This window comes from Triplophysa dalaica, chromosome 3 (assembly GCF_015846415.1).
Source record: "Triplophysa dalaica isolate WHDGS20190420 chromosome 3, ASM1584641v1, whole genome shotgun sequence".
Lineage (NCBI taxonomy): Eukaryota > Metazoa > Chordata > Actinopteri > Cypriniformes > Nemacheilidae > Triplophysa > Triplophysa dalaica.
This window is the reverse complement of record NC_079544.1, coordinates 15,000,803-15,026,408: the sequence shown is the minus strand read 5'-3', so window position 1 is coordinate 15,026,408 and position 25,606 is coordinate 15,000,803. Positions and strand designations below refer to the sequence as shown.

The 25,606-nt window shown below is 37.3% G+C and overlaps 2 protein-coding genes across 3 annotated transcripts; both read left to right on the top strand.

Annotated features, from left to right (window-relative positions):
- The first annotated feature begins 992 nt into the window (after window positions 1–992).
- nos1apb (nitric oxide synthase 1 (neuronal) adaptor protein b) lies at window positions 993–13,374 on the top strand. Its single transcript, XM_056743702.1, has 10 exons — window positions 993–1,536; window positions 1,844–1,915; window positions 4,021–4,113; window positions 4,208–4,266; window positions 4,785–4,893; window positions 5,499–5,577; window positions 6,756–6,853; window positions 9,358–9,483; window positions 10,726–10,897; window positions 11,587–13,374. Exons 1-10 carry the CDS (start codon window positions 1,432–1,434, stop codon window positions 11,928–11,930), a joined length of 1,257 nt encoding a protein of 418 aa, XP_056599680.1. The 5' UTR covers window positions 993–1,431; the 3' UTR covers window positions 11,931–13,374.
- Window positions 13,375–14,984: 1,610 nt separating this feature from the next.
- Window positions 14,985–25,207, top strand: ddr2b (discoidin domain receptor tyrosine kinase 2b). Of its 2 annotated transcripts, XM_056743387.1 has the most exons (18): window positions 15,023–15,082; window positions 15,483–15,604; window positions 15,799–15,889; window positions 16,877–16,979; window positions 17,052–17,283; window positions 18,812–18,959; window positions 19,096–19,198; window positions 19,509–19,692; window positions 19,816–20,056; window positions 21,123–21,188; window positions 21,614–21,750; window positions 22,455–22,656; window positions 23,209–23,435; window positions 23,506–23,627; window positions 23,773–23,970; window positions 24,081–24,315; window positions 24,399–24,548; window positions 24,860–25,207. In XM_056743387.1, the coding sequence occupies exons 3-18, from the start codon at window positions 15,820–15,822 to the stop codon at window positions 24,989–24,991; spliced, it is 2,550 nt and encodes an 849-aa protein (XP_056599365.1). In that variant the 5' UTR covers window positions 15,023–15,082; window positions 15,483–15,604; window positions 15,799–15,819; the 3' UTR covers window positions 24,992–25,207. The 2 variants fall into 2 exon arrangements, with proteins under 2 accessions (XP_056599366.1, XP_056599365.1); XM_056743388.1 differs by lacking the exon at window positions 15,483–15,604 and having other exon boundaries at window positions 14,985–15,082.
- The last annotated feature ends 399 nt before the right edge of the window (window positions 25,208–25,606 follow it).

Sequence of the window (25,606 nt, the reverse complement as noted above, 5' to 3'; positions counted from 1 at the left end):
ATTATTTTTGCGTTATTTACTGCCGGATTATTCAGTCTTACATTTAAACAAAGCCTGCTCTCTTTGTCACTTTAAACAGACAAATAAGCTCTTTGACATACCTCACATCTTCACGTTTGTATATTTCACTGGTTTACACTCTATCTGCAATTACCTGTATTTCTTTTTTTTTATATCCCTGCTTGTAAAAGTTGTATTTTACAAATACTGTATAGCCTATAATCAGTATTTAAATGTATGTTTTATAGCTATATAATATTATTCTGTGTAGTGTTATTTGTATGCACCATGGGTCTGAGCGTAATACAATGTACTGTACATGTGGCAGAATTGACAATAAAGCAGAATTTGACTTGACTTTGACACCATATCAAACATCTGGAACATCCTCAGCTCCGCTCTGTCCGAAAACCTTTTTTTTTTGGAGCATTGCTGCCACCTAGTGTTAGCCTGAACTTGAATCCCCTCACTCGCTATGTTATTCGTATCGAAAAATGAATAAACATGTTTTTTTTTGTACATGTTTGCAGTCTATAAACATAAATTCTGTTTAAGGTATAAACTACTGCACAGCAGTATTTTATGAGACCATCAGCGTAAATGTTTAACCTGTGTCCCATCATACTGAAAACAATAGCAGAAATAAAAACATTGACAGCATCTTCGCCTGAATTTCATATTTTAACAGCTGTCCAGGTCAAATTTAGAATACAGGCTGTAATACAAACTGAGATTTCGGTATCGCAGTCGTCTGGTACTGTAATAATTGTGTGATTAAACTATATATTGTTAGAGACATGAAATGTATGGCTAAAAATGACATCAGCCACATGCATGATACAAGCACTGCGTTGCCCTTTTTAACCACGAGATGTCAGCATTTCACGAGTAGTTCACTTCAACTGACAGAGAGGATTTGCACAATCCAGATCCTATAGCCTACTATGTTTAAGGTTCCCAATACATATGACTGATGTCATCAGTGCGTGGAAACCTTCCTTCTGTATAGCAAACGTTCATTAATTGTTATAAATTTGCTCAAATGTTGCTTGATAATCTTCGAATGGCCACGGCTCGTCTCACGAATATCAATAGGCAAGCCTTCGCCATAGCAGGACGTGTGCATACAAAATGAGGATCGTCTGCACCAATAGAGACAGGTGGATTATTTATCATCATGCAGGACTGATGCTGTTGCTGGAAATCCAGACTTTGCATACTAACAGGCAGCTGCGCATCGGTGCCGACGGACCTTTCTGAGCTATGATAAAGATATTGAGATCATTTGATACTATAAACGATGCATAAATCCCTGATGAAGGAAAATCACTGCGGTCATCTCTTTATTGAAACCTTCGGAAAGCTGTGCGATCAGGAGGCATAAGCATGTTTTTTTAGTAAATAAAGAAGCCGATTTGCGTTAATATAACAATGCTTGAGAAGAGTAAATATAATTTAGTGGACGACTCGATAGAACCGAGGATACCTGCAGATAATGAAGGACAGTTTCATTACGGGCTCTCATTTGAGGTTAAGGTGCGTACTAATAAATCACAACATTTGTAAGAGGCTCACACGTTGTGCACATGATGTCACATTGTGTATTGGCTAATAAATAGCCCCAAGATGTCATGATTTTGTGACTCGTTTTATTATAACGAATTGTGTTGTTTTATCATTTATTTGATTTATATTAGGTGTAACGCGCACACTATAATTTAAAGTATCATCAACATACATGTCCGTGGACCGCACCTGTTGCATGAATGCAATTTTTCTTGACTTTTTCTTGAACTTTTTTTATTTGATCATATGTTACTTTTTCTGTTATCCTCTGCTGCAGTTCATCGGAAGTCTTGATATCGTTCGACCTAAAAGCAGGATAGAAATCCTGGCAGCCATGAGACAAATACGGGTAAGACTTGCGGAGTTTGAAGCAGTTCCAGCAAGATGACCTTCTAAAGGATTCACCGTTAAAGACGTTTTGAAAACTGTATGAAACATATCTTATGCAGAATTATCTCCTTTTTGAAGTTTTAGTCCATGAACTAGTATATTCAAGAATTAGTATATTTCTGTTTTTCTTTCATTGCAAAAACTGGATAATTAGTGTTATTGTAGCTCCTTAAAAGCTTTAGTAGATATTCAAATCAATATTGTGCATTCAGGAGGCTAAAGGTCATTTCTCGTGTTTTTCTCAGCAAGAACTGTGTTTAGTAGCTAGTGAGATGTTTAGAGTGAACCTTGTGACACTTGTTTCAAAGGCAAATTGACAGCATGACACGTTGAATTGTTACAAACGAATGCAGTTACACTGCAAAGTGAATTTGCTGCTTTAATCCAACATATTTTTAAGAATCTTGCCAATAGTGGTAGATTTCACACTCATATTTGGCACACAGCACAATTTCGTAATAGCAACAGGAACTGACTAAACCTCTGTAAGAATTCAAGTAGCCTTACTATTGTGCAGGAGGGCCAGTAAAGTTGGTGCCAGACTGTCTGTGACTGAGTGAATTTATTTATACCCAAATTCTATACCCATAATTTCTCTTCAAACAGTGACTCGCGTTCAGACATAATTTCAAATGTTTTGAGAGCGAAAGGCTTAAATGAAGTTTGCCCTTTGTAAGCCAATATTACTTTATATATGTTTTTAGAGTTCAAATGAAATATAATCTGGTTAATGGACCATAAAACATATTGTTGATAATATTGTTCTGTTGACAATTAAAATTTCAGAAAAGCTTTGGTAGCCAAGCGGTAAAAGTCTTTTTTTCCACACAATATGGACCTCTTCATTGATTTTCATAGAGTTCCTGTGTGGCTGTATTTATGTAATGATATTGCAGCAGTGTGTTGGCAGCAGCAGGGTTTGGCTAAAATTACTTTGCTTCATTACAAAAAGTGTCTCTTCAGTGATAGATTTACCACTTATATTTTATAGCTCTTTTCTAGACGTTACCCTCTATTTCCATATTTTTTTGGTTAGATCTGAAAACAGTATAGAAGAAACACAGTTTAGCTCAATCTGCAATAATAGATAGGTAGCATTAATCATAGCTTCAGATGAAAGTGATTTAGCAGGTTTTTCAGCTGCACTTGAGTATGCCTGGTGCATCGCCTCTAATCCCACCCCTGTGGATTTCCTGTTTATTTCCTTGTCTTTGATTGCTCCTCTGGGCCCGGGATCTGAGAGAGCTAGCGAGTCCTCCTAAAGCATCATCTTTTTTTGAGGATGATATGTGATCATATAAACTATGAATTTGAGATGTTGAGAATTTTTTGATTTGAGATATGTGGTCAAATACACACATATTTATATATATATATATATATATATATATAAATATAATATACCTTTAGTGCCTTTTTTTAGTTATTTAATTCATGGATCACTTATAGATTTCCCCCAAACCAGATCTTAAAGTTATAGTTCACCCAAAAATGAATGGTATGTCATCATTCACTCACCCTCTTGTCATTTCAAACCTTTATGACTTGCTTTCTACTTCAGAACACACAAGAACATTTTTTTTTCTGTTTTGTCTGTATTTGTACAGTTTCAGTGATAGAGAGGACAGGAAGAGAAGTGGGAGAGACAAGGGGGGGTTTCGGGAAAGGACCACGATACAGGAATCGAAATCGGGTCACCCGATGCGCAACCGCGCCACATGTCCGAGCAATGCCAACTAGGCTATCGGCTCCGAAAAAAGAAGATATTTTGAAGAAAGTTGGTAACCGAACAGCACTGGACCCCAAATTTCTGTTGTATGGACACAAAAACAATGCAATTGAATGGGGTCGAGTTAACAACATTCTTCAAAATATCTTCTTTTGTGTTTTGCGGAAGAAAGAAAGTCATACAGGTTTGAATGACAAGTGGTTGACTAAATGATGACAGAATTTTCATTTTTGAGTGAACTATCCCTTTAACCAAGATATTCTGTTCAGTAAAGCAGTCGACCAATATTCTGTGTGAATTTGATTGTTTTTTATTTGTTTACATATTATTTGCAGTATGAGTTCAAAGTTAAGAATATCAAGAAGAAAAAGGTCAACCTCATGGTGTCAGTGGATGGTGTCAGAGTGCTTTTGCGGAGAAAGAAAAAGGTAGGACTTTCTGATTTCAAAGCGCCTGCAAGATTTTATATAACTCTACAGTAACATGTTTTAATTATATTTTTGGACATAATATTTCACTTAGAAATATGGATACAGTTGGGATGACAGCCAAATTACACTGGCTCAGGACCCCATTTTCAGGTAATGACATGTTATTTAAACCAGTTGCTGTTGTACATGGAGAGTTCTGGAGGAATAATTTTGCTCATGACTAGAGTGATGTGGTCTCCTGGGGTGCGATGACCTTTATCGATGTGCAGGCAGGCACACATCAAATCAAAATCACTTGCTTCTGTACGCTGGAACAGTATGTGTGATGTCTTCAAAATCCCATAGCAACAAATAGTCTGCTGTTCATAATGTTTAGTGGTAATATCATTAGTGTTGATCAGGAGACTTTTATTGTATTTAAAAAAAGGATAGACTGCAATTATAAAAGGAATGTGGATGCATAATATTATGTGCACCAAAAACATTTATTGTTAGGGATATTGTTTTAGTATAAAATGTACAACCTCACAGTGCTTTTTAATCATCTTTTGAGCCCATGCAATTCTTTCTGTACTAAACAAAGTGATTGCCTGAGCAAGTTGGCCATGTTGTTACCATGGCAATGAAACAGTTTCGCGGGCTATCATTGTTGCCATTTTTCTTTTCAGAATATTCTATGTCTCACACGACTCACAGGACCTGAAGATATTTAGTTATATAGCAAGAGACAAAAAAAGCAACGTGTTCCGCTGCCATGTCTTCAAATCAAAGAAAAAGGTAAACAAATGACAATCATCAGTTATGAATACTATAGAACAGTAAAGATGTATAATAGAATGAAAGAGTATGAATAAATAAAAGTATTATAGTATGTGAAGTATATCTAAGTTCTATATGTTAAAACATGATGAGTTATTATAAGAGGTAATTTAATAGTGAGTTCTGTTAAATAAAAAACACAGTTAAGTCTAAACACTCAGTATTTGACAGTAGTCATTTTGCTGTTTATTTACATATTTATTTTTTGTTTATTTATGGAAATATGGTTATCTATTCTGTAAGTCACTTTCTAGTAAAGGAATTTGGTAGGTTTGAACTAGTCATTATGATTCAATTTGGTATGAATTCTGTTTGTAGCATCAAGGACGGTCTGAAATTAACTAATACATCACATTGACAGAACTGATATAATGTGGAATTGACTCATGATTGTAATGTTCTCTTTTTCTTTCTCTGTCAATCTCTTTTATTTGCTTCTCTCTCTCTCTCTCTGTCTCTCTCTCTCGCTCTCTGATGTGAATGAATTCCTCTGTTGCAGCAAAGTTAAGACAGTATTTATATTTTTAATTAATGTCGGATAAGGTTTGCTGTCTTTGTCTTAGAGCCAAGCCATGAAGATAGTGCGAACGGTGGGCCAGGCATTTGAAGTATGTCATAAACAAAGTCTAGACAATGCTGACGGTGAGAGACACAGATTGACCTTAGCTCACTTTTCATTTCATCAGAAATTAAGCTTGTTTCTTGAATTTTACAAATTTGTTTTTTTCTATGATTTTTTATGAGCCATGGGGGACTATTATCTTATTAAAGGGAAACTTCAGCCACGAAATACAATTTCTCCATGTTTTAAAGGCAGTTAGACAATGACGTTGATAGCGCTGTCAATATGGATATTTCTCTTAAACAAACGGGTCGATTCGCTTCAGATGACCTTTGTTAAGACCACAGAGCTGTGTCGAGCAGTTTTATGGTCGATGGATGCTCTTTTTGGAGCTTAAAAAATTTGCCTCCCATTCTTCCGCTTCAAAATAAAATGATACTTGGTATTATAACTTCGACTGCATTATTCTTCAAGAAGAAAGTCATATTCAGTCCAGATGACTTGAAGGTGAGTAAACATGTGGAAATTTTGTTTCTTGCGGAAGTATCCCTTTAAAATCTCCCTAACACAGTTGCACAACATATCTATTTAATGTATATGTTTGTACAGTAGTTATGTGCATAAAATATGTCATATGAGGTTATCGTTCTTGACATATAATATGTATACTGTATATGGATCTATCAAAAATCTTTATGTGTTTAGTCGTGTTTATTTACATAGCACTTTTCTAGTGTTGGAATCTTTGGTAAAATAATAACAGAAAAGAAGAAAAGTATTAAATGTACAGAACGCATACAGAGATGAATACAATACAATACATGGCATCACTGCAAAAATATTTGGTAACACTTTCCTTGAAGAATGTATGTATAATGCTTTATAAAGAGTTAGTACAGTGTAAAATGCATTATAATTCTTCAAAATGTGTGTTGTAATGCATTTTGTAGTTGTAAAGAAGATTAACAAATATAAAATGTGTGGTGTAACAGTGAATTGCTTAGTGTTACAATGATTTAACTTTAATAACAATTATTAACAAGTCATTACAATGCATTAAAAGATGCATTACAATGGTTCAAAACTACTTTTATAATGCATTATACATACATCCTTCAAGAAAAGTGTTACCAAATATTTTGAGTCTACAGCATATATAGTCATGGAATAAGATAGTTGGCAGGTGTTGACTTTAAAGTGATGTTTTCAGTTTGTGTCTGATGTGTGACACTGACATTCAGTGAATGTCCTTTGGCAGCATGGCTGGTAAAAGGAGAAGAGGAGAGAAGCAAAGAAGAGCCGTCGGCTTCCAGCAGCAGCTCTGAGAACTCTATTTGCCTGGAGACAAATGAAAAGGTAAAGTCCTCTTCCTGATATTTAAACATAAAGCTTAGCGAGCACACACTCAGACTGTAGAATTGTCTTATAGACTTCCACATTAGATTTATTGCAGGTTAAGTCAGTAAAATATTTATGATTCAATTCTAATTTAGAAAACAAATTAATGAGTATACTGAGATTCAGATATAACATAAGTTCTACACTAAAAAAGGATGCTACTCCCTCTCTGTTATTTATAGATGTTACAGTTTTACTTATCCCACATGGTTTTATAGGTCAGAAAATGGACCATGATCAAAAGTAGCGTTTAAAGATGTGTAATTTTCAACTAATTGTTTTTAAATATTGCTTTATAATTTTCAACTATATGTTTACATTTATAATACTTACCGTATTCTGCCAGCTATGATATGACTTAATAAATAATGAAGTACATTCAAGAAGACTATTTAAAATGCTTAAAGAGCTTTTCCTTGCCTTTAATGTATAAGTTATAAAGGCTGTATATGTTGATACATATTAGATCACTGGGGGTTTGTGTTATCAGAGAAGATAGAGTTTTAATGTATTTCTGATTATGTACCTTAAGGTACTTTAATATGGGTGGGTTAAGTGTATAACTGATATATTATTCCCTCGCATTTGGAAAGTATATATGCAAACATACAGCCAGTGTGTTAACTTCTTTAGAGGTCCTTTGGGTTTGACAGTTGGCAAATTTTGATTGTAAATCAATCCAGTTTGTGAACAAGTTGTGTTTGTCGCTTTCCTGTAGCTGAGTGGTAACTTTACTACTCAATCAAAACTGACCTTGCTTACTTTCTAAATACACTATCCTGATCTTAAATTGATAGTTCAACATAAATGAAAATTCTGCCATCATTTACTCACTCTCTTGTCATTTCAAACCTTCATGACTTTCTTTCTTCTGCAGAACACAAAATAAGATATTTTGAAGAAAGTCGGATACCAAACAGCACTGGCCCCCATTCACTTCTGTTTTTTGGACACAAAACCAATGCAAGTGAATGGGGGCCAGTTTAGCTAATGCCATCCCGCAAAACGCCAAGGCTAACTCGCTAAAAAGGCAACCCTTTATTCGGGAGGGGGAAAAACCGTGGGGCAACCACATAACCCCAGATTCAGGTCTGCTGAAAGCCAGGGATTGGGAAATGCGAGTTGATTTAAACCACAGACTTACTTAACCCTTAGAAATCACATTGACCAACCTTTGGCCGGACATGGTTCTGTCGTCCAGCTCCAGTAGGATAGTCCTCATAGTTGAGTTTACTGTACCTTAGAAGGAGGCCCTTAACGAAGCATTTGAAGGAAAAAATCTCCGGTATGCCAACTTGGCAGCGGAGGCTGAAGATCGGGGAAGGACAACGAAAGTGTTCCCGGTGAAAGTGGGATGCAGGGGCTCTGTTTATTCCACTACAAGGCTGCTTAAGAATGTGGGGATCAGAGGACCGGCCGAATGGAATGTAGTCAAAGAACTTGCCACTGTCGCTGAGAGAAGCAGCCACTGGCTGTGGTTGAAATGGAAGGACGCAATATGGGCTGCCAAGCGACCATGTAATAAAATCGTGTTATATGTTGTATTGTTATGCCATATGTGACCGGGGGCACTGAGCTTGCATTAACAGAGCCAGTTGGGCTATAACAGCCTTAACCAACGGGTTGGCGCGTACGGTTGTGTTGATTTTGGTAATGTGTTGTAATGGAATGCCACATGGGACCGGGGCATTTTGCTCACATTAACGGTTTGGGTAGTCGTGGTCTAGAGAGTTAGACTTGTGACCAGAAGGTTGCTGGTTTGATTCTCAGGGTCGGCGGGTAACGACTGTGGTGCCTTTGAGCTGCCGTGACAGCTGCCCACTGGTTCTGCCCTTCTGACCTTGTAACAATGCAACACACACCCAGGTCTGATCAACTTGCGGTGGGCCTCCCTTGGCTGAGGGTGTCTTGTGATAAAGGGCCGAAGCACCCAATGAGGCACACGTGCACAACTGGCGATGTTTCTTATTGACGGGAACCATTCAAAGGGCATTATAAGCAGCACCTCAACAAAAGGCTGGAGAATGTGATAAAATTGTGGCACACAACTCATGAGACGTCTCTCTGATAATGACAAGGGAAGGTAAGTATGCTATGTATTACTATAATAATTTATCCCCCAAACACAGAGGATGTCTACACGATGAACCAGTGGATCCTCAGACCTTTCTTCTCTTCATATTCTTGACTGCTTCCCCGTGTATAAGGCGTGGGAAATGTCCTATTGTGCAATTCAACTGTGCTGAAATAGTGGGATTATAACAACTAGTCCTTTTAAGCGAATCTCCTCTTGTGTTGCGAAGAAAGAAAATGAAAAGAGACTGAGTAAATGAATGTTTTTATCACTTTAATGTGCACAAGTAGTTAGAAATTATTGCAAATGCTATTTTATGTTTACTGAGTATATTGATTGTTGACGAATACTTGTTTAAAGGAAGTAAACAGCACGAATCTCCACACAGGTGTGTGAAGACCCAATTCTGGGGATGGAGACTCTCTCTCATCCCCTGATGGTGAACCTTCAGGTTCAGCTTCTCCAGAGACAGTTACAACAGCAGGAACAGAGGAGCCAGGCCGCCTCCGCACAGGTGAGAAAAGGGCAGTCTCCGAAGAGACGCAACTAACCAGTTTCTGATGAGGCCAGGTATAGAGCAAAAAGGACAAGCTCTGTTTTCAGAGCAGCCTCGATATTTAACTTCATGAGGGGGCATGCCCACCTGATTTTGAATCGACCAGTCAGAGTTGAGCAGGAAGAGGTTTCTTTGTCCACTCAACAGCTAATTTGCATCTTAATGACCTCCTAGCAACTTCACAAAATACCAGTCCAAATTATAACATAATGAGTATAAAAGTGTCCTATGGTCACACAATATACACTCACCTAAAGGACTATTAGGAATACCTGTTCAATTCTTCATTAATGCAATTATGGTGGTGGTGTAATGGTTTGGGGGATGTTTTCTTGGCACACTTTAGGCCCCTTAGTGCCAATTGGGCATCGTTTAAATGCAATGGCCTACCTGAGCATTGTTTGATGTCCATCCCTTTATGACCACCATGTACCCATCCTCTGACCATGTCACAAAGCTCGAATCATTTCAAATTAGTTTCTTGAACATGACAATGAGTTCACTGTACTAAAATGGCCCCCACAGTCACCAGATCTCAACCCAATAGAGCATCTTTGGGATGTGGTGGAACGGGAGCTTCGTGCATCCCACAAATCTCCATCAACTGCAAGATGGTATCCTATCAATATGGGCCAACATTTCTAAAGAATGCTTTCAGCACATTGTTGAATCAATGCCACGTAGAATTAAGGCAGTTCTGAAAGCGAAAGGGGGTCAAACACAGTATTAGTATGGTTTTCTTAATACTCCTTTAGGTGAGTGTATGTAAACAATTAGAAATTGTAAAGACAAACATTAAGATATCAAATATGTTAGGTTTGAATTGTATTAAGTCATGATTCATTTGGATCTACGAAAACAAACAAGGCCTGAATTAAACGTGCCTATTTCGAAGTTACAGATTATTTTAAATGGCAAGAGCGCCAACATATAACCTAGATATTTAGATATATTTACAGAAAAGGACAGTTTAGTCACATAAGTTCCTATGTTAAGTTCCAGGTGAGACAAAACAGAGAGACTTTTCACCTCTGCTTGGAAGCTAAGGAGTTGTAAATATCGTTACACAACATATCAAGAAACCAGGACAAAAGGGAGTGGGCGGGGTTTATGGCTTTTCTCTCAGTGATCCAGGCACTACACTGCCACCTTGTTTAGTGACACATTCAGAGATGTATTATGGTTGTTGGTGTTGTTCAGGTCAGTCTGCTTCAGCAGCAGCTGTCGGGGGAGACCAGCGCCAGGACAGAGGCTCAGACCAGAGTCCAGCAGCTTCTTCAGCAGAACACTGAACTCCTGCAGCATCTCTCTCTGCTGGTCAAACACGTTCAGGAGCTGGAGTTACGCACTCAATCACATAAACGGTCACCCTGTGAGTCACTCTCGCTCACCTCAGTACTTATTTGAGGGCAGGAATCTTTACGTGGCTCACAATTACTTTTAAGTGGCTTTTACTTTATCATTTATCAACAAAAAAAATTCTCTCGGCAGTTTTTATATTTGTAATGTTTTGCTTTAAATGCTTTTTAATATGCAGATACGCATAAATAATGAATACAGAATAAATAAAAATGGATACAGAATAATTATGAATAAGAAATTAATCTATTTAATTTCTTCTCTATTTTCTGTTTTAATTTATTTTATTATGTGGCTGTCAATTAGATTAATTCAATTTAGATAATAAATGTTTGGGTTGCATGTATATTTATTTTGGATGTATATAAATACACAAACATGTATATATTTAGGAAATATATGTAATATGTATTCATACATAATATTTATTACATTTAAATATAAATTGATATATATTTTTATGTAAATATTTGCTATACATGTATCCATGTGCAGTTACAGTATATTCATGTAAAATATACATGGCAAACACATATATTTTATACAAACACAAACCTTTTATTTTAAAGTGAATTCATCCAAATAAATCGATTTGACAATGTAAGAGGAGTATTGCAGTAATGACACAAAGTAATCACATCTAAAACACATCTGGATGATTTTGCTATTAATTATGCCATTTTGTGTAATTCCCCCCTAAAGTGGGATCCCAGGATAGCCTCCTGGAAATTGCCCTGCGTGCCAACATGCCAGCCTTCAGTCCCAACCCTCCACCACCCCCTAGCGGGGCCTTTAATCTCTCGGCCAGACAGATTGGGCTGGACGGTTTTTGTTTCTTCACAGAACCTTCAGACAAGGAGAAGAAAACGGAGCAGGACAGGGACTCTGGACAGGGTCATGATGAAGAACAGTCGGGCGATTGCTCTCCTCCAGGGATTCAGTTTCTGAGCGCAATGGAGACACCTGGATTCAGAGAGTCTGGAATCGCATCTGGATATGAGTCCAATACAGATGAAAGTGATGATCGTGACAGCTGTGGACAGTAATTGTGTATCTGATTGTGTAAAGTCCCTCCTGAAAGGACGATCTTACACCATCATGGTTTAGGGCTGATTCACATTGAAGGTTAGCTTAGCTATGTCATTCACCAGCAAAACGTATAGTCGCTGGAGAAGCTTAATGACCATGCTTGCTGCTTGAAAAAGTTAAAGACATAATTCACCAAAAAAAAATGTCATAGTTATTTTTATTATTATTCATCATCATGATGTGCAAAATCTCTTTCTTTTGTGAAACCCAAAAGAAGATGTTTTGAAAAATGTCTTTGTGATTTTGTGTCCATACAATGGAAGTCAATGGCAGCCGATGTTGTTTGATTACCAACATTCTTCAAAATATGTTATTTTATGCTCTGCAACAAAAAGTCAGAAAAGTAATTTGGAATGACATGAGGAAGACTAAATGATAGAATATTTGTTCTTTTTGGGTGAACTATCCTGGTGGTAACCAGAGTCCAACACTTGAGAAATGCTGGTAAAAATCTGTAATTTACGTTGTTTTTCTGCTTCAGCGGTCAGGTCAAATTGTCGTACTAAAATACGAAAAGCCAACTCAAAGAGGTTACACATCCTTTAACATTTAGTTAAAAAAAATCATTCATGTTAAGTGGAGCAAAATTCTTCGAAAATATTAAAGGTATCCTACACCTTTTCAGTCTTTCACAACATCTAAAGAATTGAATATAACTTTCAACATGTCTATAACTATATAAACATGAAGATTTTGTGTAATGCTGCATCCACATCAGTAGATGTCAGTATAAAGCTCAAGATGTCTGTTGAATTTAACAGGGAAATGACACAATTATAAAATGTCCTTAATGCTATTTTGTCTCTATTTGCACTTCACACCATTTGGATTGATGTGCCACCAGCAACTGCTCTCATATCATTACAAACTGTAGGTCATTAACATTTCCTATGAAGAAAGACTGTTTTGTTCAGACTGAAACAAGACTATAGATGCTGTATAGGGCCTTGTTTCACTTTTAAAGGGATGTATGGACAGTTATTCATGGATGACATGTACTTATCAGTATTATTGCATGTGTTTTTAACGTAAAAGCTCAACGCTCTACATGTTAGGTTAGTGTCGATCATTCTATAGACTTTGTAAGGTGCTCACTATGAAATGGTCCTGTTTCTTTTCAGAAGCTGAGTGGCTTTAACTGTTACAAACCCAAACATTTACTCTGTATGTATGAACGAAGGTAAAATTATTTATGTGTTGAGTTTTTGAGTTAATGTTTCAGAATTGTAATTGTAATTGTAACATTCCTTTCTTTAAAGATATCTTTTCTTTCTTTGAAGTCAAGTAACACTAACACTGTGCTTTTTGTGCTAATGCTGTACTGTGACATCTGTAGAATATATTCAGTGAATCTAGAAGCTTTGCCATTTTGAAGAATGAAATTAAATAAATGAAAGTAAATTAACATTTTGATTAATTTGCAATTGCTGTGAACATCATTGTCATTTCAGATTTTGATCTACTCAGAGTAGGTATTTTATTGTGTAAGTGGGTAGGTCCTTACAAATTTGGAGTTTTACAATTGTTCATTGTTAAAGATTTTTCAACCTTTAGTTTATGCATAATGTTGCTGTTATAGCATAAAAAATACCTGCAAAATTATAAAGTTCAGTGCCAATCGAGATATTGTCTTTAACAGAATTGGCTTTTCAAGGACTACAGAAAACGTCTGGAATCAGACTACAGCCCTCTACTTCCCGGGTACATGATGTCGCTATTCCGAGTGCTTTTAAAAACCTCCGCCCAAAGGAATACACCAAAAAAGGGGCGAGGCCTTCCTTAGAGAAGAGGAAGAGCCGCTGGAGTAGTGTTCGGTTATCAGAGATCGTAAACATTTGACTGAGCTACGCGCTAAACTACTTTCACTTTCATCAAACAGTACAGCTGGTAATAAGAATGTTAGGTATAATACACTGACATTGTGTGTGTGTGTGTGCGCGCAACTGCGCATAGCCTGCCTCTAAAACACTTCTATGAAACGTCCTTTGAAGTCCTGCATGCCAATGTCTCCTGGTCAATCTGCTTGTTTTATTATCAAACTCGGGTCCAGTATAAAAAGGCAAAACTATCTGTTGTTAGCGTTAATAAATATAACCGGTATGACGCCATTCGGTCCGTTGTCCTTTCCCTCTACATAGTAGGGAAAAAAATTGCGATCTCTAACAAAGATTGACGTTTGCACATGCACTAGCAGACCAACGTTACACTTCGATCAATCTGCATGTTTTTAACTGATGAAGTGAAGTTGACGCTATTGCTACTGTTTATTGCTAAAAGCCAAAGTTTTATGAATACACGTGCACTGAGAGGGGGACCGACCAATCATAACAGCCTGAGAAGCTGAAGCTCGGTGATATGGTATGGGTGGGACATCTTCACACTCTCTAAGCGGGGAACCAATCACCACAGACCTGGTCAGCTTTACCAATCAGTGCATTTCGGAAGGAGGTATTTTATCCAGTTGTTTTTTTAGAAGAGGAATAGCAGTGAATAATAGACTTAAAATATGTGAAATATATCCTAAAAACAGGATAAGACTGGCTTCTTTAAAGTGACAGTTCACCCCAAAAAAAATTCTGTCATATTTTTTTACCCCCATATCAATTCAAACCTGAAGAATGTTAACTGTTACCCATTCACTTGTATTGGTTTTGTGTCCATACCATATAGAACTGAATGGGTGCTGGCACTGCCCTGTTACCAAATTTTCTTCAAAACATTTTTTTCTGTGTTCTGCGGAAGAATGAAAGTCATACGGGTTTGAAATGACAAGACAGAAAGAGAGTAGATGATGACAGAATTTTCATTTATTCTTAACCTATCACTTTAAGAAACACAGGTCAAGTGTTTTTTTAGCTGTGAAAATGGTGTGAACCGCACTGAACTACAATTGAAACCTTCTGTTTCTGATTAAATCTTGGCTGTTTGGACTTTCCCCAGCCTGCTGCTGACTGTATCCTTTCCCTGTTTCTTTCTGCTTCTGTATGAGGGTCAGCAGCCCCAGCCTCTCATTTCTCTCAGGATGGAGCATGAGGACGAGGAGGCTTGTGTTTTTCTTACAGAGTGATTCAAACATCTGTTGGTTTTGAGTGTTTCACCAGCGAAAGCGGTAAGTGTCATTTCTGTTCTGTGGAATATTTGATTGGTCATTCTGATGCATTACAGATAATAGGTGTTTTTCCATACGATCAACAACACAGTTCTTGTTTGGATTAGATTTGGGCGAAAACGCTTCTGAAAAATTCTGAGTACTTCACAACATTGGAAAAATATATCAGTACTAAGATAATATATGTGTAAAGTTTCATTTAGGTTAAACAAGTGTAGTTATAAATTGTAGTGTAAAATGTTGTTACTTGGGTTTTAAAAGAAAAAAGAATTATAAAACATCAAACTAATGCACTGGAAAGTTATTATTCACTATTTAAGTGTTATGCTGTATAAATAGTAAGATTCTCCTGGTCATCCCTTAAAATGACTGTACATACAGTTCTGTTGTCCACACTCAGACGACTGAAGCCCCACGCACAACATAAATAAACATCTCCGACATAGTGGACGTTTGTGTAGATGCAGAACTTTCTGACCTGAGGGCAAATCCACCTACAAGAGATGTTTTGTTCCTCACCTTGTGGGTTTGGTATTAAATCTTCGGTCTTTTTCATTTTGCGTTTAAATATGAAATGTAATGTTATTGTATATTGTAACTATAAAGAGTGAAATTTGAACAACAACTACTTTTTAATGAATTTTGGACAGAATTAAAAAATGTGCTTGTCCTTGATATCCTATATACTGTACATCTATTTTTTCATACTTTTGCAGGAATTAGACGTGAATGACAGGATGTTTCAAATGAGACAATGCGTTACTGTTATTATCCTTGTTGGAGCAGTAAAGTCACAAGTCAACCCAGGTAAGTGACACATATTGTTAGAAATGTATAGGATTAAATGAAATAAGGAATAGTTGTGTAATACATGGTACGGTACATGGTTCATTGCGGCCTCATTTTAGCATGTGCTCTACACAGACAAACAGATACCAAAAAAACGCTTTGTGCTTTGAGCTATGAGCAGAAAGTAGGCAGCTTACTGATGTTAGGTACAGTAAGTGATGGTATAGACACAAGGAGGAGGCTTTGCTGGAGGTCTAGTGTCTGTTTCATCTGCCAAGGCTAAAAAATCACATATATGAGAAGGTGAAATATTTATTCACTAGGTCATTGAGTTTTCCAGTTCTCCTACCTGTACAGTAGACCCCATTTATCTTGAAGCTGCATTACTGCCAGCAATGAAGTCATCCTTTAAAGTGAGTCTGTGTGTTATGAATGATGTATAAACAGAAATACACTAGAAAATGTTTCATATAGACGTTGCAACTACTGTATCAGATAAACCATTCATTTATTTTTGTACATTTCTATGCATTTAAAGGATTTTTATACAAAATAACTATACAAAGCTGAAAAAGGCTGTTCATGCTGAGCTCGTCCAGGCGTGAACATAAAAGTCTCTCTGTTTTCTCCTGGTGGAGGCCTCATGGATGGGGTTGAGTGGTATTTTGGGTATTTGCTTATGGGGTGTGGATTCATGCTGCAGAGGTTGTGTGTCCACCTATATGCACAGCCTCCCTGGCGAAGACCTACAAATTCTTACTCCCACAACACAAAGCAACCTATAGAGGTGCTGAGAAAATGTATGGCATTTTCTTCTGCATCACTGCTAACCTAACAGTTAAAGCTTCGGGGTGCATATAAAGGTTGTTGGATTCATATAAAAAAATATGACCCTGGAACTAGGATTGTTTACATGTAATGGCCACCTTTTACTTATATGTGTAAATATTAATCATTTTAATAAAATTCCTGTGTTGTTACTCATTCTAATGATCTGTTTATAAGGTGTATGTAGGTACCCTCTGGGGATGACGGGTGGCCAAATTCAAGATGAAGATATATCTGCTTCTAGCCAATGGTCAGAGTCCACTGCAGCTAGATATGGCAGGTATAACCAACACAGTTATTGTACAAAAGAACAAAAATTCTAATAATTCAACCACATCCTTGGTTGTTTCAGATTGGACTTTGATGATGGAGATGGGGCATGGTGTCCAGACGTAATGGCTGAATCAGACAGTCTAAAGGAGTTCTTGCAGATTGACCTTCGCACTCTCCATTTTCTTACTCTTGTTGGCACGCAGGGACGCCATGCAGATGGAGTGGGCAATGAATTCGCCCAGCGCTACAGGATAAAGTACAGCCGAGATGGCACCCGCTGGATCTCCTGGCGTGACCGACAGGGTCGACAGGTGAGGGGGCAGCATTACTTTTTATAATTGGTCTCCATTTATCAGTGCTTTTCGAGCCGGATTTCTTGCATGCGAAGTTTGAATGCATATGACTTAAAAAAATATAACATTTGAAAAGATTAATGATATCAGTTCGAGTTAATAAGTTCGCCTACCAATGGTATGAGAGGAACACAGCTGTCACTCTCAACCACATAACATTACTAGCCAATCAGAATTGAAACGGGGCGGGTCTTGGTTGCCGGAGTGAGACGTCACGTTGGAGGAGTATGTTAGCAAGCGAACAGTCGGCAGGATCGAGATTAAATTTATATAGCCAAAGCGAATGGCAGTTATTAAGTTTATATGACAAATATGACATGCACAAATTAGAGACTGTGACATAAAGACCGATAACTTTGTGTTGTTTCGACAAATCATCTAATCACACCTCCGCTTTCACTTCTGCGGGTCACACGCGCGCGCGCGCTAAATCCGATCGAAATATCAAGGATCGATTTCTAAAGCAAATTGTTTTCGTTTCACAGTTTCTAGTGCAAAATAGGAGTTTAAAAATGGAAAATAAATCTACCTCCACTAATCATTATTAAAAAAATTAAAACGAGCTCAAAAAGGTGAAAACTTTTGCTGTGAGGGCTCATTTATGCTCACCTGCTTTGACTGTGATCCCATTTCTATGAGTTGTGGATGTGATTTGTGCCATTTCATCACCTACCTATGGAACTAATGATTACATTACTACAAGAGCACAAAATAGTTTACAAAATCTGTATATCGCTTATTGCTCCCTAAACTCTTTGTAAGTCGCATTGGATAAAAGCGTCTGCTAAATAACTAAATGTAAGTGTAAATGTAAAATTCATCATAGATCTGGTCACTTTATTTTGCTCTCAAAATGCCAACCTCATTAGGCCAAACATTTTGAGTCTTATTTGTTCTTATTATAAATTAGAATTTTTATTATGATGAATTTGGTATGTTAAGCTATGTTTTTGTATACCATAATTGCATAAAACTATGGTTTGTATACCATAATTGCATAAAACTATGTTTTTGTGAGTTATAATTACGCACAAACTTCTTTAAGAGTCATTCTCTGAGCCATACACATACCATAAAAGTTTAAGAAACATCTGAGAAGCTAAAAAAAATGCATGTTTCTAGTTAGTTTCAAAGGAAATAATGTTGTTTTTTTGTTTGACAAATAACCCTGCATATGTGTCTACTTTTGCAACCTCGCAAAAAGAAAGTTCAGGCTCAGGATTTACCCCTGAGTTATCCTTTCAGAAAAATACTCAGATCATAGAAAAATTCAAAATGTGAAAATGAATTGGTCATCTTAGTATTAAATATATTCAGAGATACTGCAAAAAAATAGTAAGACTGGCATGGTAGTTATTATTCTTTTATTATTATTTATTAAAAATATTATTATTTTATTATTTTTGCTTTGATCATCCATATTATACATACGTTTTGATGTAGGAAGTGATGTCATCCTGTGTGTATACTTAATGTCTCTATTCAGATTATTGAGGGGAACAAGAACGCTTACCATGTTGTGCTGAAGGACTTGGAGCCGCCCATTATTGCTCAATTTGTGCGTTTTATGCCCTTGACTGACCCCTCTATGACTGTATGCATGAGGGTGGAGCTCTACGGCTGTGAATGGCTAGGTACAGTATGTTCTTTTTATGGATTTCCTTCCCCGTCAAATGGTTCTGCTTTCTCCAATGTCATTTTTTAAAATTTCTTTGTGGTCATGATTTTGGCATTTTGAATAAATGTTACCTCTCTTATTGTTGGTTTCAGACGGTCTTGTGTCCTACAGTGCCCCTGCTGGTCAACAGATGACTTTGAAAGGCCAACAGATCTACTTAAACGACACTGTGTATGATGGAGCCATTAGTTACAGGTAGCAAATGTGTTGTAAATTAAAACAAAAATGGTGTAACAACAATAGCCAGTTACCTTTAATTTACGTCACAACCATGAAACCGTACTTGCAATTGCTTTTCAGTGGCATTAGGGGATGGGGAGGATCTTATTAGATACTATTTTAATGGACAAAAATGTGGATATGCCACTGTGAACAGTATGAATCATCAATATATATATATTTTGTTCTTTAAATAGAAAATTTAAATGTTTGTATCTTTAAAGATCATAAAGTTTTTTGAGGGTTTGGTGACATTTCATCCGGGGATTTAAATGATTTACTCCAGCATGACAGAAGGCCTCGGACAGCTTACTGATGGGAACAGTGGTCTGGATGACTTCACTAAAAGTCAGGTGTATAACGTCTGGCCTGGCTATGACTATGTAGGTTGGACTAATGCTACTTTCCCTAGTGGCTCAGTGGAGATGACATTTGAGTTTGATCGGGTCCGAAATTTTACATCAATGAAGGTAAATCTTATTCAACAAACTACTGCTTTTGTGTATTATGTTCTTTTCCATTATCACTTTCATATAATACATAGATATTTTGTTTTTGCATTGAATCAACAATGTTTCATTTAAAAACTGTAGATCCACTGCAACAACATGTACACGTGGGGGGTGAGAATATTCCGACAAGCTGTTTGTTACTTTCGTTCGGAATCAGACTGGGAGCCCAATCCTGTGTCCTTCCAGCAGAAGACAGACAACATCAGTCCGACTGCACGGTTTGTCACCGTTGCCCTTGGCAACCGCATGGCCAGCGCAATCAGGTGCCGTTTTGCATTCAACGACATCTGGATGATGTTCAGTGAAATTGCTTTCCAGTCAGGTAAGAGACAGTTTGATCCATATATATCAAAACAAGACGCCGCATTCAACCTCTCCATGCATGTAGACGCATGCTGGAACGGTCCACTCACATCAATCACAGTTTGCTAGAATGCCGCAACACTGCACAGCCATGGAAAAATTTGATAGGCTACCCTTTCGTCGTTGTCATTTGTTGGTGTAGGAAAATAATGTTTGAGTTTACAGAAGAACAAATATGTTTTTATAATCCTACACAGTCAATTTGCTCTTTAGAGTTAACGGACTGGATTGGCAGGGTTGCCAGATCTGTGAAATATATCTTTCATCACGAGCTTAACGCCCATTGTCCAAATAAAATAACTTAACATTCATAAATAAAATCTTAAGGTTGACAGCTATATAACAAAATCCTTCCACTCCTAACCTGTGGATAAAACAAACCGGAGGAACAGTTATAAAAGTATCCCAATTCCACTGGAAAGCTGCAGACTTAACACAGACCGGCTCGCACCGTTCCAATATGGTGGACGACCTACGTATATCAGAATTAGAAGAATCAGAAAGAGCTTTATTGCCAAGTACTGTATGTTTGCACATACAAGGAATTTGTTTTGGTGACAGGAGCATCCAGTACACAGAAACAGCAACAACACAGAGACCATCAAACAATAGAAAACAGTTACACAGATGATTTAAATAAGGGCCTATGGGTATAAAAATTAAGAAATACAATCTAATAAACATAAGAGTAAAGCTATAGAGAATAAAGTTATGTGTGTATGTAATATGTACAATTAAAAAAATAAGAATAGACTATTGTAGTAAAAGGTATGTGTTATTTATAGCAGAATGAAATATAATTTACAGAAAAAGTTGTATAAAATAAGTATATCGGCCCATAGAAACCGATGCTAATGCGGCATCTAGTTTTGATATCTATGGTTTGATCGCTCAGCCTCTCCAGCCACCCTTTCTTCTACGTTTATCTTTTTCCTGTGATGTTGCATATTAATGTTGTTTTTCAGTTCTACAGTAGGCTATTTATCATCTAAATTCCACAAAATTCACCTCTTCAACTATTTCAGACTCATCAATGTATAATACCTCTCTTGTTCCACGTAAACGTACCCAAACTCCAGGTATTTACCCAGGTAAATATTATAATTATTATATACGTAGCCAACAGTACATATCATAAGCTAACACTGTGCCAAGTGGTATCGCATCTGTACTAAATGTGCTTGCAGACAACACTGCCCCCAGATGTCTACACTGACACATAAATATGTTTAATGTCCATAAATGTTTCAAAATGTTTTTTTTGGCCACATGATGAATTTTAATGGTATTTTATGATGTTATAGTTAATGGATCTTTAAAAGTCAATATCTTACACTCAAAATAAATAATTTCTCTCAAATCCATGCACACACAAAATCTTGGCTTGTTTTAACATCTTTTAAAATTCAGTTCAGGATGTTTACTATTTTTTTTCCACAAGCATTGTCGACCAATTATTGTCACAGTGTACAGTAACACACGGTTGTCTTTTCTTTGCCCCAAACCCCTTTTTCAGTGGATGACCCCACCCACAAAATAGATGACAGCAGCACCCGAATCCTGATAGGCTGTTTGGTGGCCATTATTGTTATTCTGCTGGCCATCATAATAATCATACTTTGGCGACAGGTCTGGCAGAAAATGATTGAAAAGGTTAGATCTTTTTTAAAATCTTTCGGCCCATGCAATGAATATAGATCTTCTTCAAAGCAACTTTTCTTGAAATGAAAGGGGTCATATGGTGCCGTACGTGTTTTTCTCTGTCTTTGGTGTATTATAAGTTGCCGATGCAGGTATTATACACTTAAATAGCAAAAATGTAAGTCTATCTAAAAGCGAATGCTCACCCAGACCTTCCTGAAATGCCTTGTGTAACCACACCCCCACAAATCTACGTCAGCTCGTCGTATGATTTGACTAAGACCCCCCAAATGTATATGCAAGTAAGGTGGGCGTACCTGTCAGCACAATTCCTTTGTAACCTGATGTTCATAATATGGTAAGAGGCATTACATTTCGGTCACACGCTTGCAGTATTCGACCAATCACTACGCACTGGTTATCTGTCCAATCATAGCACACCTCGCTTTCAGATAGATGAGCTTTTTAAAAAATCTGTGTGTTTCTGGGAGTCAAAGAGGAGAAACAAACCTGCACCGTATGTGGAAAATACACAGTTTTGAACCTTAAATCACATTGCATTAAATCTAAGTTTAAATCTATTTGTTTTAGCCGTGTCATATGACCCCTTTAAAGGTGGTATTATGTGACATTACAGTGCACGTTCACCCTTAACAACCTGTGATTATTAATGGAACATCTGCTAATGCTGCCTGCTGTTTGTCTATGTGTTGAAGGCCTCACGGAGGATGCTGGATGATGAGCTTACAGTACGTCTTTCTGTTCAGGGAGTAGCTTTTAGTCGCCGTCATTCCTCTCTATCTAGTGATGTCGAATCTAACTCCACATACGAGCGCATTTTCCCCATGGACTCTGACTATCAGGAGCCATCACAACTTCTACGAAAACTTCCAGAGTTCCAGGCTACAGAAAACCTTGGTTAGGGCTCCTCAATTTTAAAATTCTCTGACAATGTTAAAGGGGTTTTAACACGTCTAATGAATACTTTACCTGAAGAATTATAATTCTGGCATTTTTCATTTTATTAACATTTAGTTCAGACTTTAAGACTTTTTAAGGATTTTAAGTTGAATATTACAATATCTTGTCAGAGTAAATCCCAATTACACATGAATACCAGTGATATTTCAAGATGTCATTGAAGTAAAACCTAACAATGAAGAAGTCATATTTAATATGAGAGCTGCACAAAGTGAGTGAAAAAAATTCAATGACTAATAATATATTTAGATTAATTACATATAGGAGACATATACATACTATAAAGACATATAGGAATATAGTTCATAAGTGGTATATGTGCTTTTTCAGAACTTGAAAGATCTGATCACTGTGAACTGTTATATGGTAAATTGTTGCAAGATGATTCCTAACGTTTGTGGATTAAACAAAATAAAAGTGGTGACATAATTATTACTTTCAGTGAGATCACCTTCCTCTCATAGTAGTTTCGATATGCTTGTGTTACAGCAATGGTTGATGCCCCTTCAGACACTTCCGCGACCCCCCCTACAGATGAAATCCCACACTATGCAGAGGCAGACATAGTAAATCAGGTGGAAATTGCCGGTGCCCACAGTTACCGCGTCACTGTGGTCAACATGCCATTGTCTCCAGGAAGAGATGGAGCACTAGAAGAGTTTCCAAGAGAGAGGCTGACTTTCAAAGAGAAACTTGGAGAAGGCCAATTTGGGGAGGTAATCAGTTTCTTCATGGATTTTTTCACATGTATTTGTTGCTTTACTTATAGGTGCATACCCTACTCAGGTTCATCTGTGTGAAGCTGAGGGAATGCAGGAATTCATAAATGACCATTGTGGCGACATCAGTGATGAGCCAATGCTCGTAGCAGTCAAGACCTTAAGAGAAGACGCGAATGAAAACGCAAGGTAACGCAAAGGCGCAGGTGTCCCGCAACTGTGTTACAAACCTGTTTTTGCTGAGGAGCGCTGCTTTTCTTCTACAGATGCTGTCCATCCTTAGTGTCCATTTTAGGAGATAGTAACATTTCCTCAAGGAAATCTACATTTTCAGGAACGACTTCTTGAAAGAGATCAGGATCATGTCACGGTTAAGAGACCCGAACATCATCCGGCTGCTGGCAGTGTGCGTTGAGAGCGACCCGCTGTCTATGATAACGGAGTACATGGAGAATGGAGACCTCAATCAGTTCCTGTCCCGCCATGAGCTGCAGGAGGAAGGAGTTCAGGCTGCTGAAAAAGCAACCATCAGGTACACAAACAATCTAATTGTTTGGGTTACAAGCCTAGCAGCACCATTATAACCACCCAGAACACCCTTGCTTGAGCAAGCACCACTCACATCTTCTTTTTCCTCTGTAGCTACGATAACCTGATTGACATGGCCTCACAGATTGCTTCTGGAATGAAGTATCTGTCATCCCTGAATTTTGTTCACCGTGATCTTGCTACTCGCAACTGTCTAGTGGGCACAAACAATACCATCAAGATTGCCGACTTTGGCATGAGCAGGAACTTGTATCGTGGAGATTATTACCGCATCCAGGGACGAGCTGTCTTGCCTATTCGCTGGATGTCCTGGGAGAGTATCCTACTGGTAAACCAAAACTGCAATGATATAAGACTCACTGAGTTTGAAAACTCTGCTATTCTCCTTTCTGATCTCTGCTTTTTGTACAGGGTAAGTTCACCATGGCCAGTGACGTATGGGCGTTCGGTGTGACCCTGTGGGAGATTCTTACCCTATGCAAAGAGCAGCCGTACGCCCAGTTTACAGATGAACAGGTGATTGAAAACACGGGCGAGTTTTTCAGAGACCAAAACAAACAGGTGAGACTTTCATCATCTCTGGTCAACCAAGTCTTTCATGTGTCAGTCTTTTTCATGTACCTCTCATTCAGACCTAAAAAATAAGATAATATGAACACAGAAAAATCATAAATTCTCCGTAACAAATAATAGGACATTGTTGCCTTCTATATTAGATCATTATTGTATGACATGAATAAATACATTTTAAAACAGCCGTTTCTTCCCTGCACCTAATAATATCTTGCACTGCAAGATGAGTCAGAGAAATGCATGCACTGTAGTAGCTCAAAAAGAACAGAAGGCGTCAGTCATGAGCTTTATTTGTTCAGGTCTATCTGCCAAAGCCTGCTTGTTGTCCAGATTCAGTCTACAGCCTGATGCTCAACTGCTGGAAAAGAAATGCTAAAGAAAGACCCATATTCCTGGAGATCCACAACACCCTGAAGGAAAACTACATCTAACCTATAGATCATGCTGCTTTTCAGAGCAACACCTCCATACATACAATCTTATGAAAAAGTAAATATGTGTGCTGATGTCCATATAATTACCCTAGCACCCATCTTTCTAAATATTGACATGGACACTTTATAAAAAAAATGTTGTAATTACTTAAAACTATATGATATGTACTGTGTAAACATTTATTTGCATGCACTTTGTAAACACTTTTCTGTTATCTGTCAGTTATTGACATTTTTTAATAAATATACATTTGCTGACTTTTGACAAGAGGAGTCTTTAAAGTCTTTTTAATCTTTAAATAAATGAAGATTCTTGCATGATTTACTTACCTTCCAAACCTGTATGACTTTCTTCTGCAGAACTCGCAAAAAAAAGATATTTTCAAGAACATTTGTAACTAAACAACATGTCCCATTTTGACTTCCATTGTGAGCACACAAAACAGCCAAGATATTTCTCAAAGTATCGTCTTTTGAAAAAAGAGTCATGTGCAGACAGGAGGGTGAATAAATGATGACAATTATTTTTATTGAACTATTCCTTTAACAAACTACTTTTAGATCAGAATATTTACATCACACCATTCCATTTATTTTAATATTAAAAACTAA

Excerpts from the sequence above, each read along its gene's own strand:
- ddr2b (XM_056743388.1), top strand. The coding sequence starts at position 15,820 with ATGTTTCAAATGAGACAATGCGTTACTGTTATTATCCTTGTTGGAGCA. Across the intron at positions 15,890-16,876 it reads AAAGTCACAAGTCAACCCAG|GTGTATGTAGGTACCCTCTG; the intron begins GTAAGTGACACA and ends TCTGTTTATAAG. Across the intron at positions 19,199-19,508 it reads GATGGAGCCATTAGTTACAG|CATGACAGAAGGCCTCGGAC; the intron begins GTAGCAAATGTG and ends GATTTACTCCAG.
- nos1apb (XM_056743702.1), top strand. The coding sequence starts at position 1,432 with ATGCTTGAGAAGAGTAAATATAATTTAGTGGACGACTCGATAGAACCG. Across the intron at positions 1,916-4,020 it reads CAGCCATGAGACAAATACGG|TATGAGTTCAAAGTTAAGAA; the intron begins GTAAGACTTGCG and ends TATTATTTGCAG. Across the intron at positions 5,578-6,755 it reads AAGTCTAGACAATGCTGACG|CATGGCTGGTAAAAGGAGAA; the intron begins GTGAGAGACACA and ends GTCCTTTGGCAG.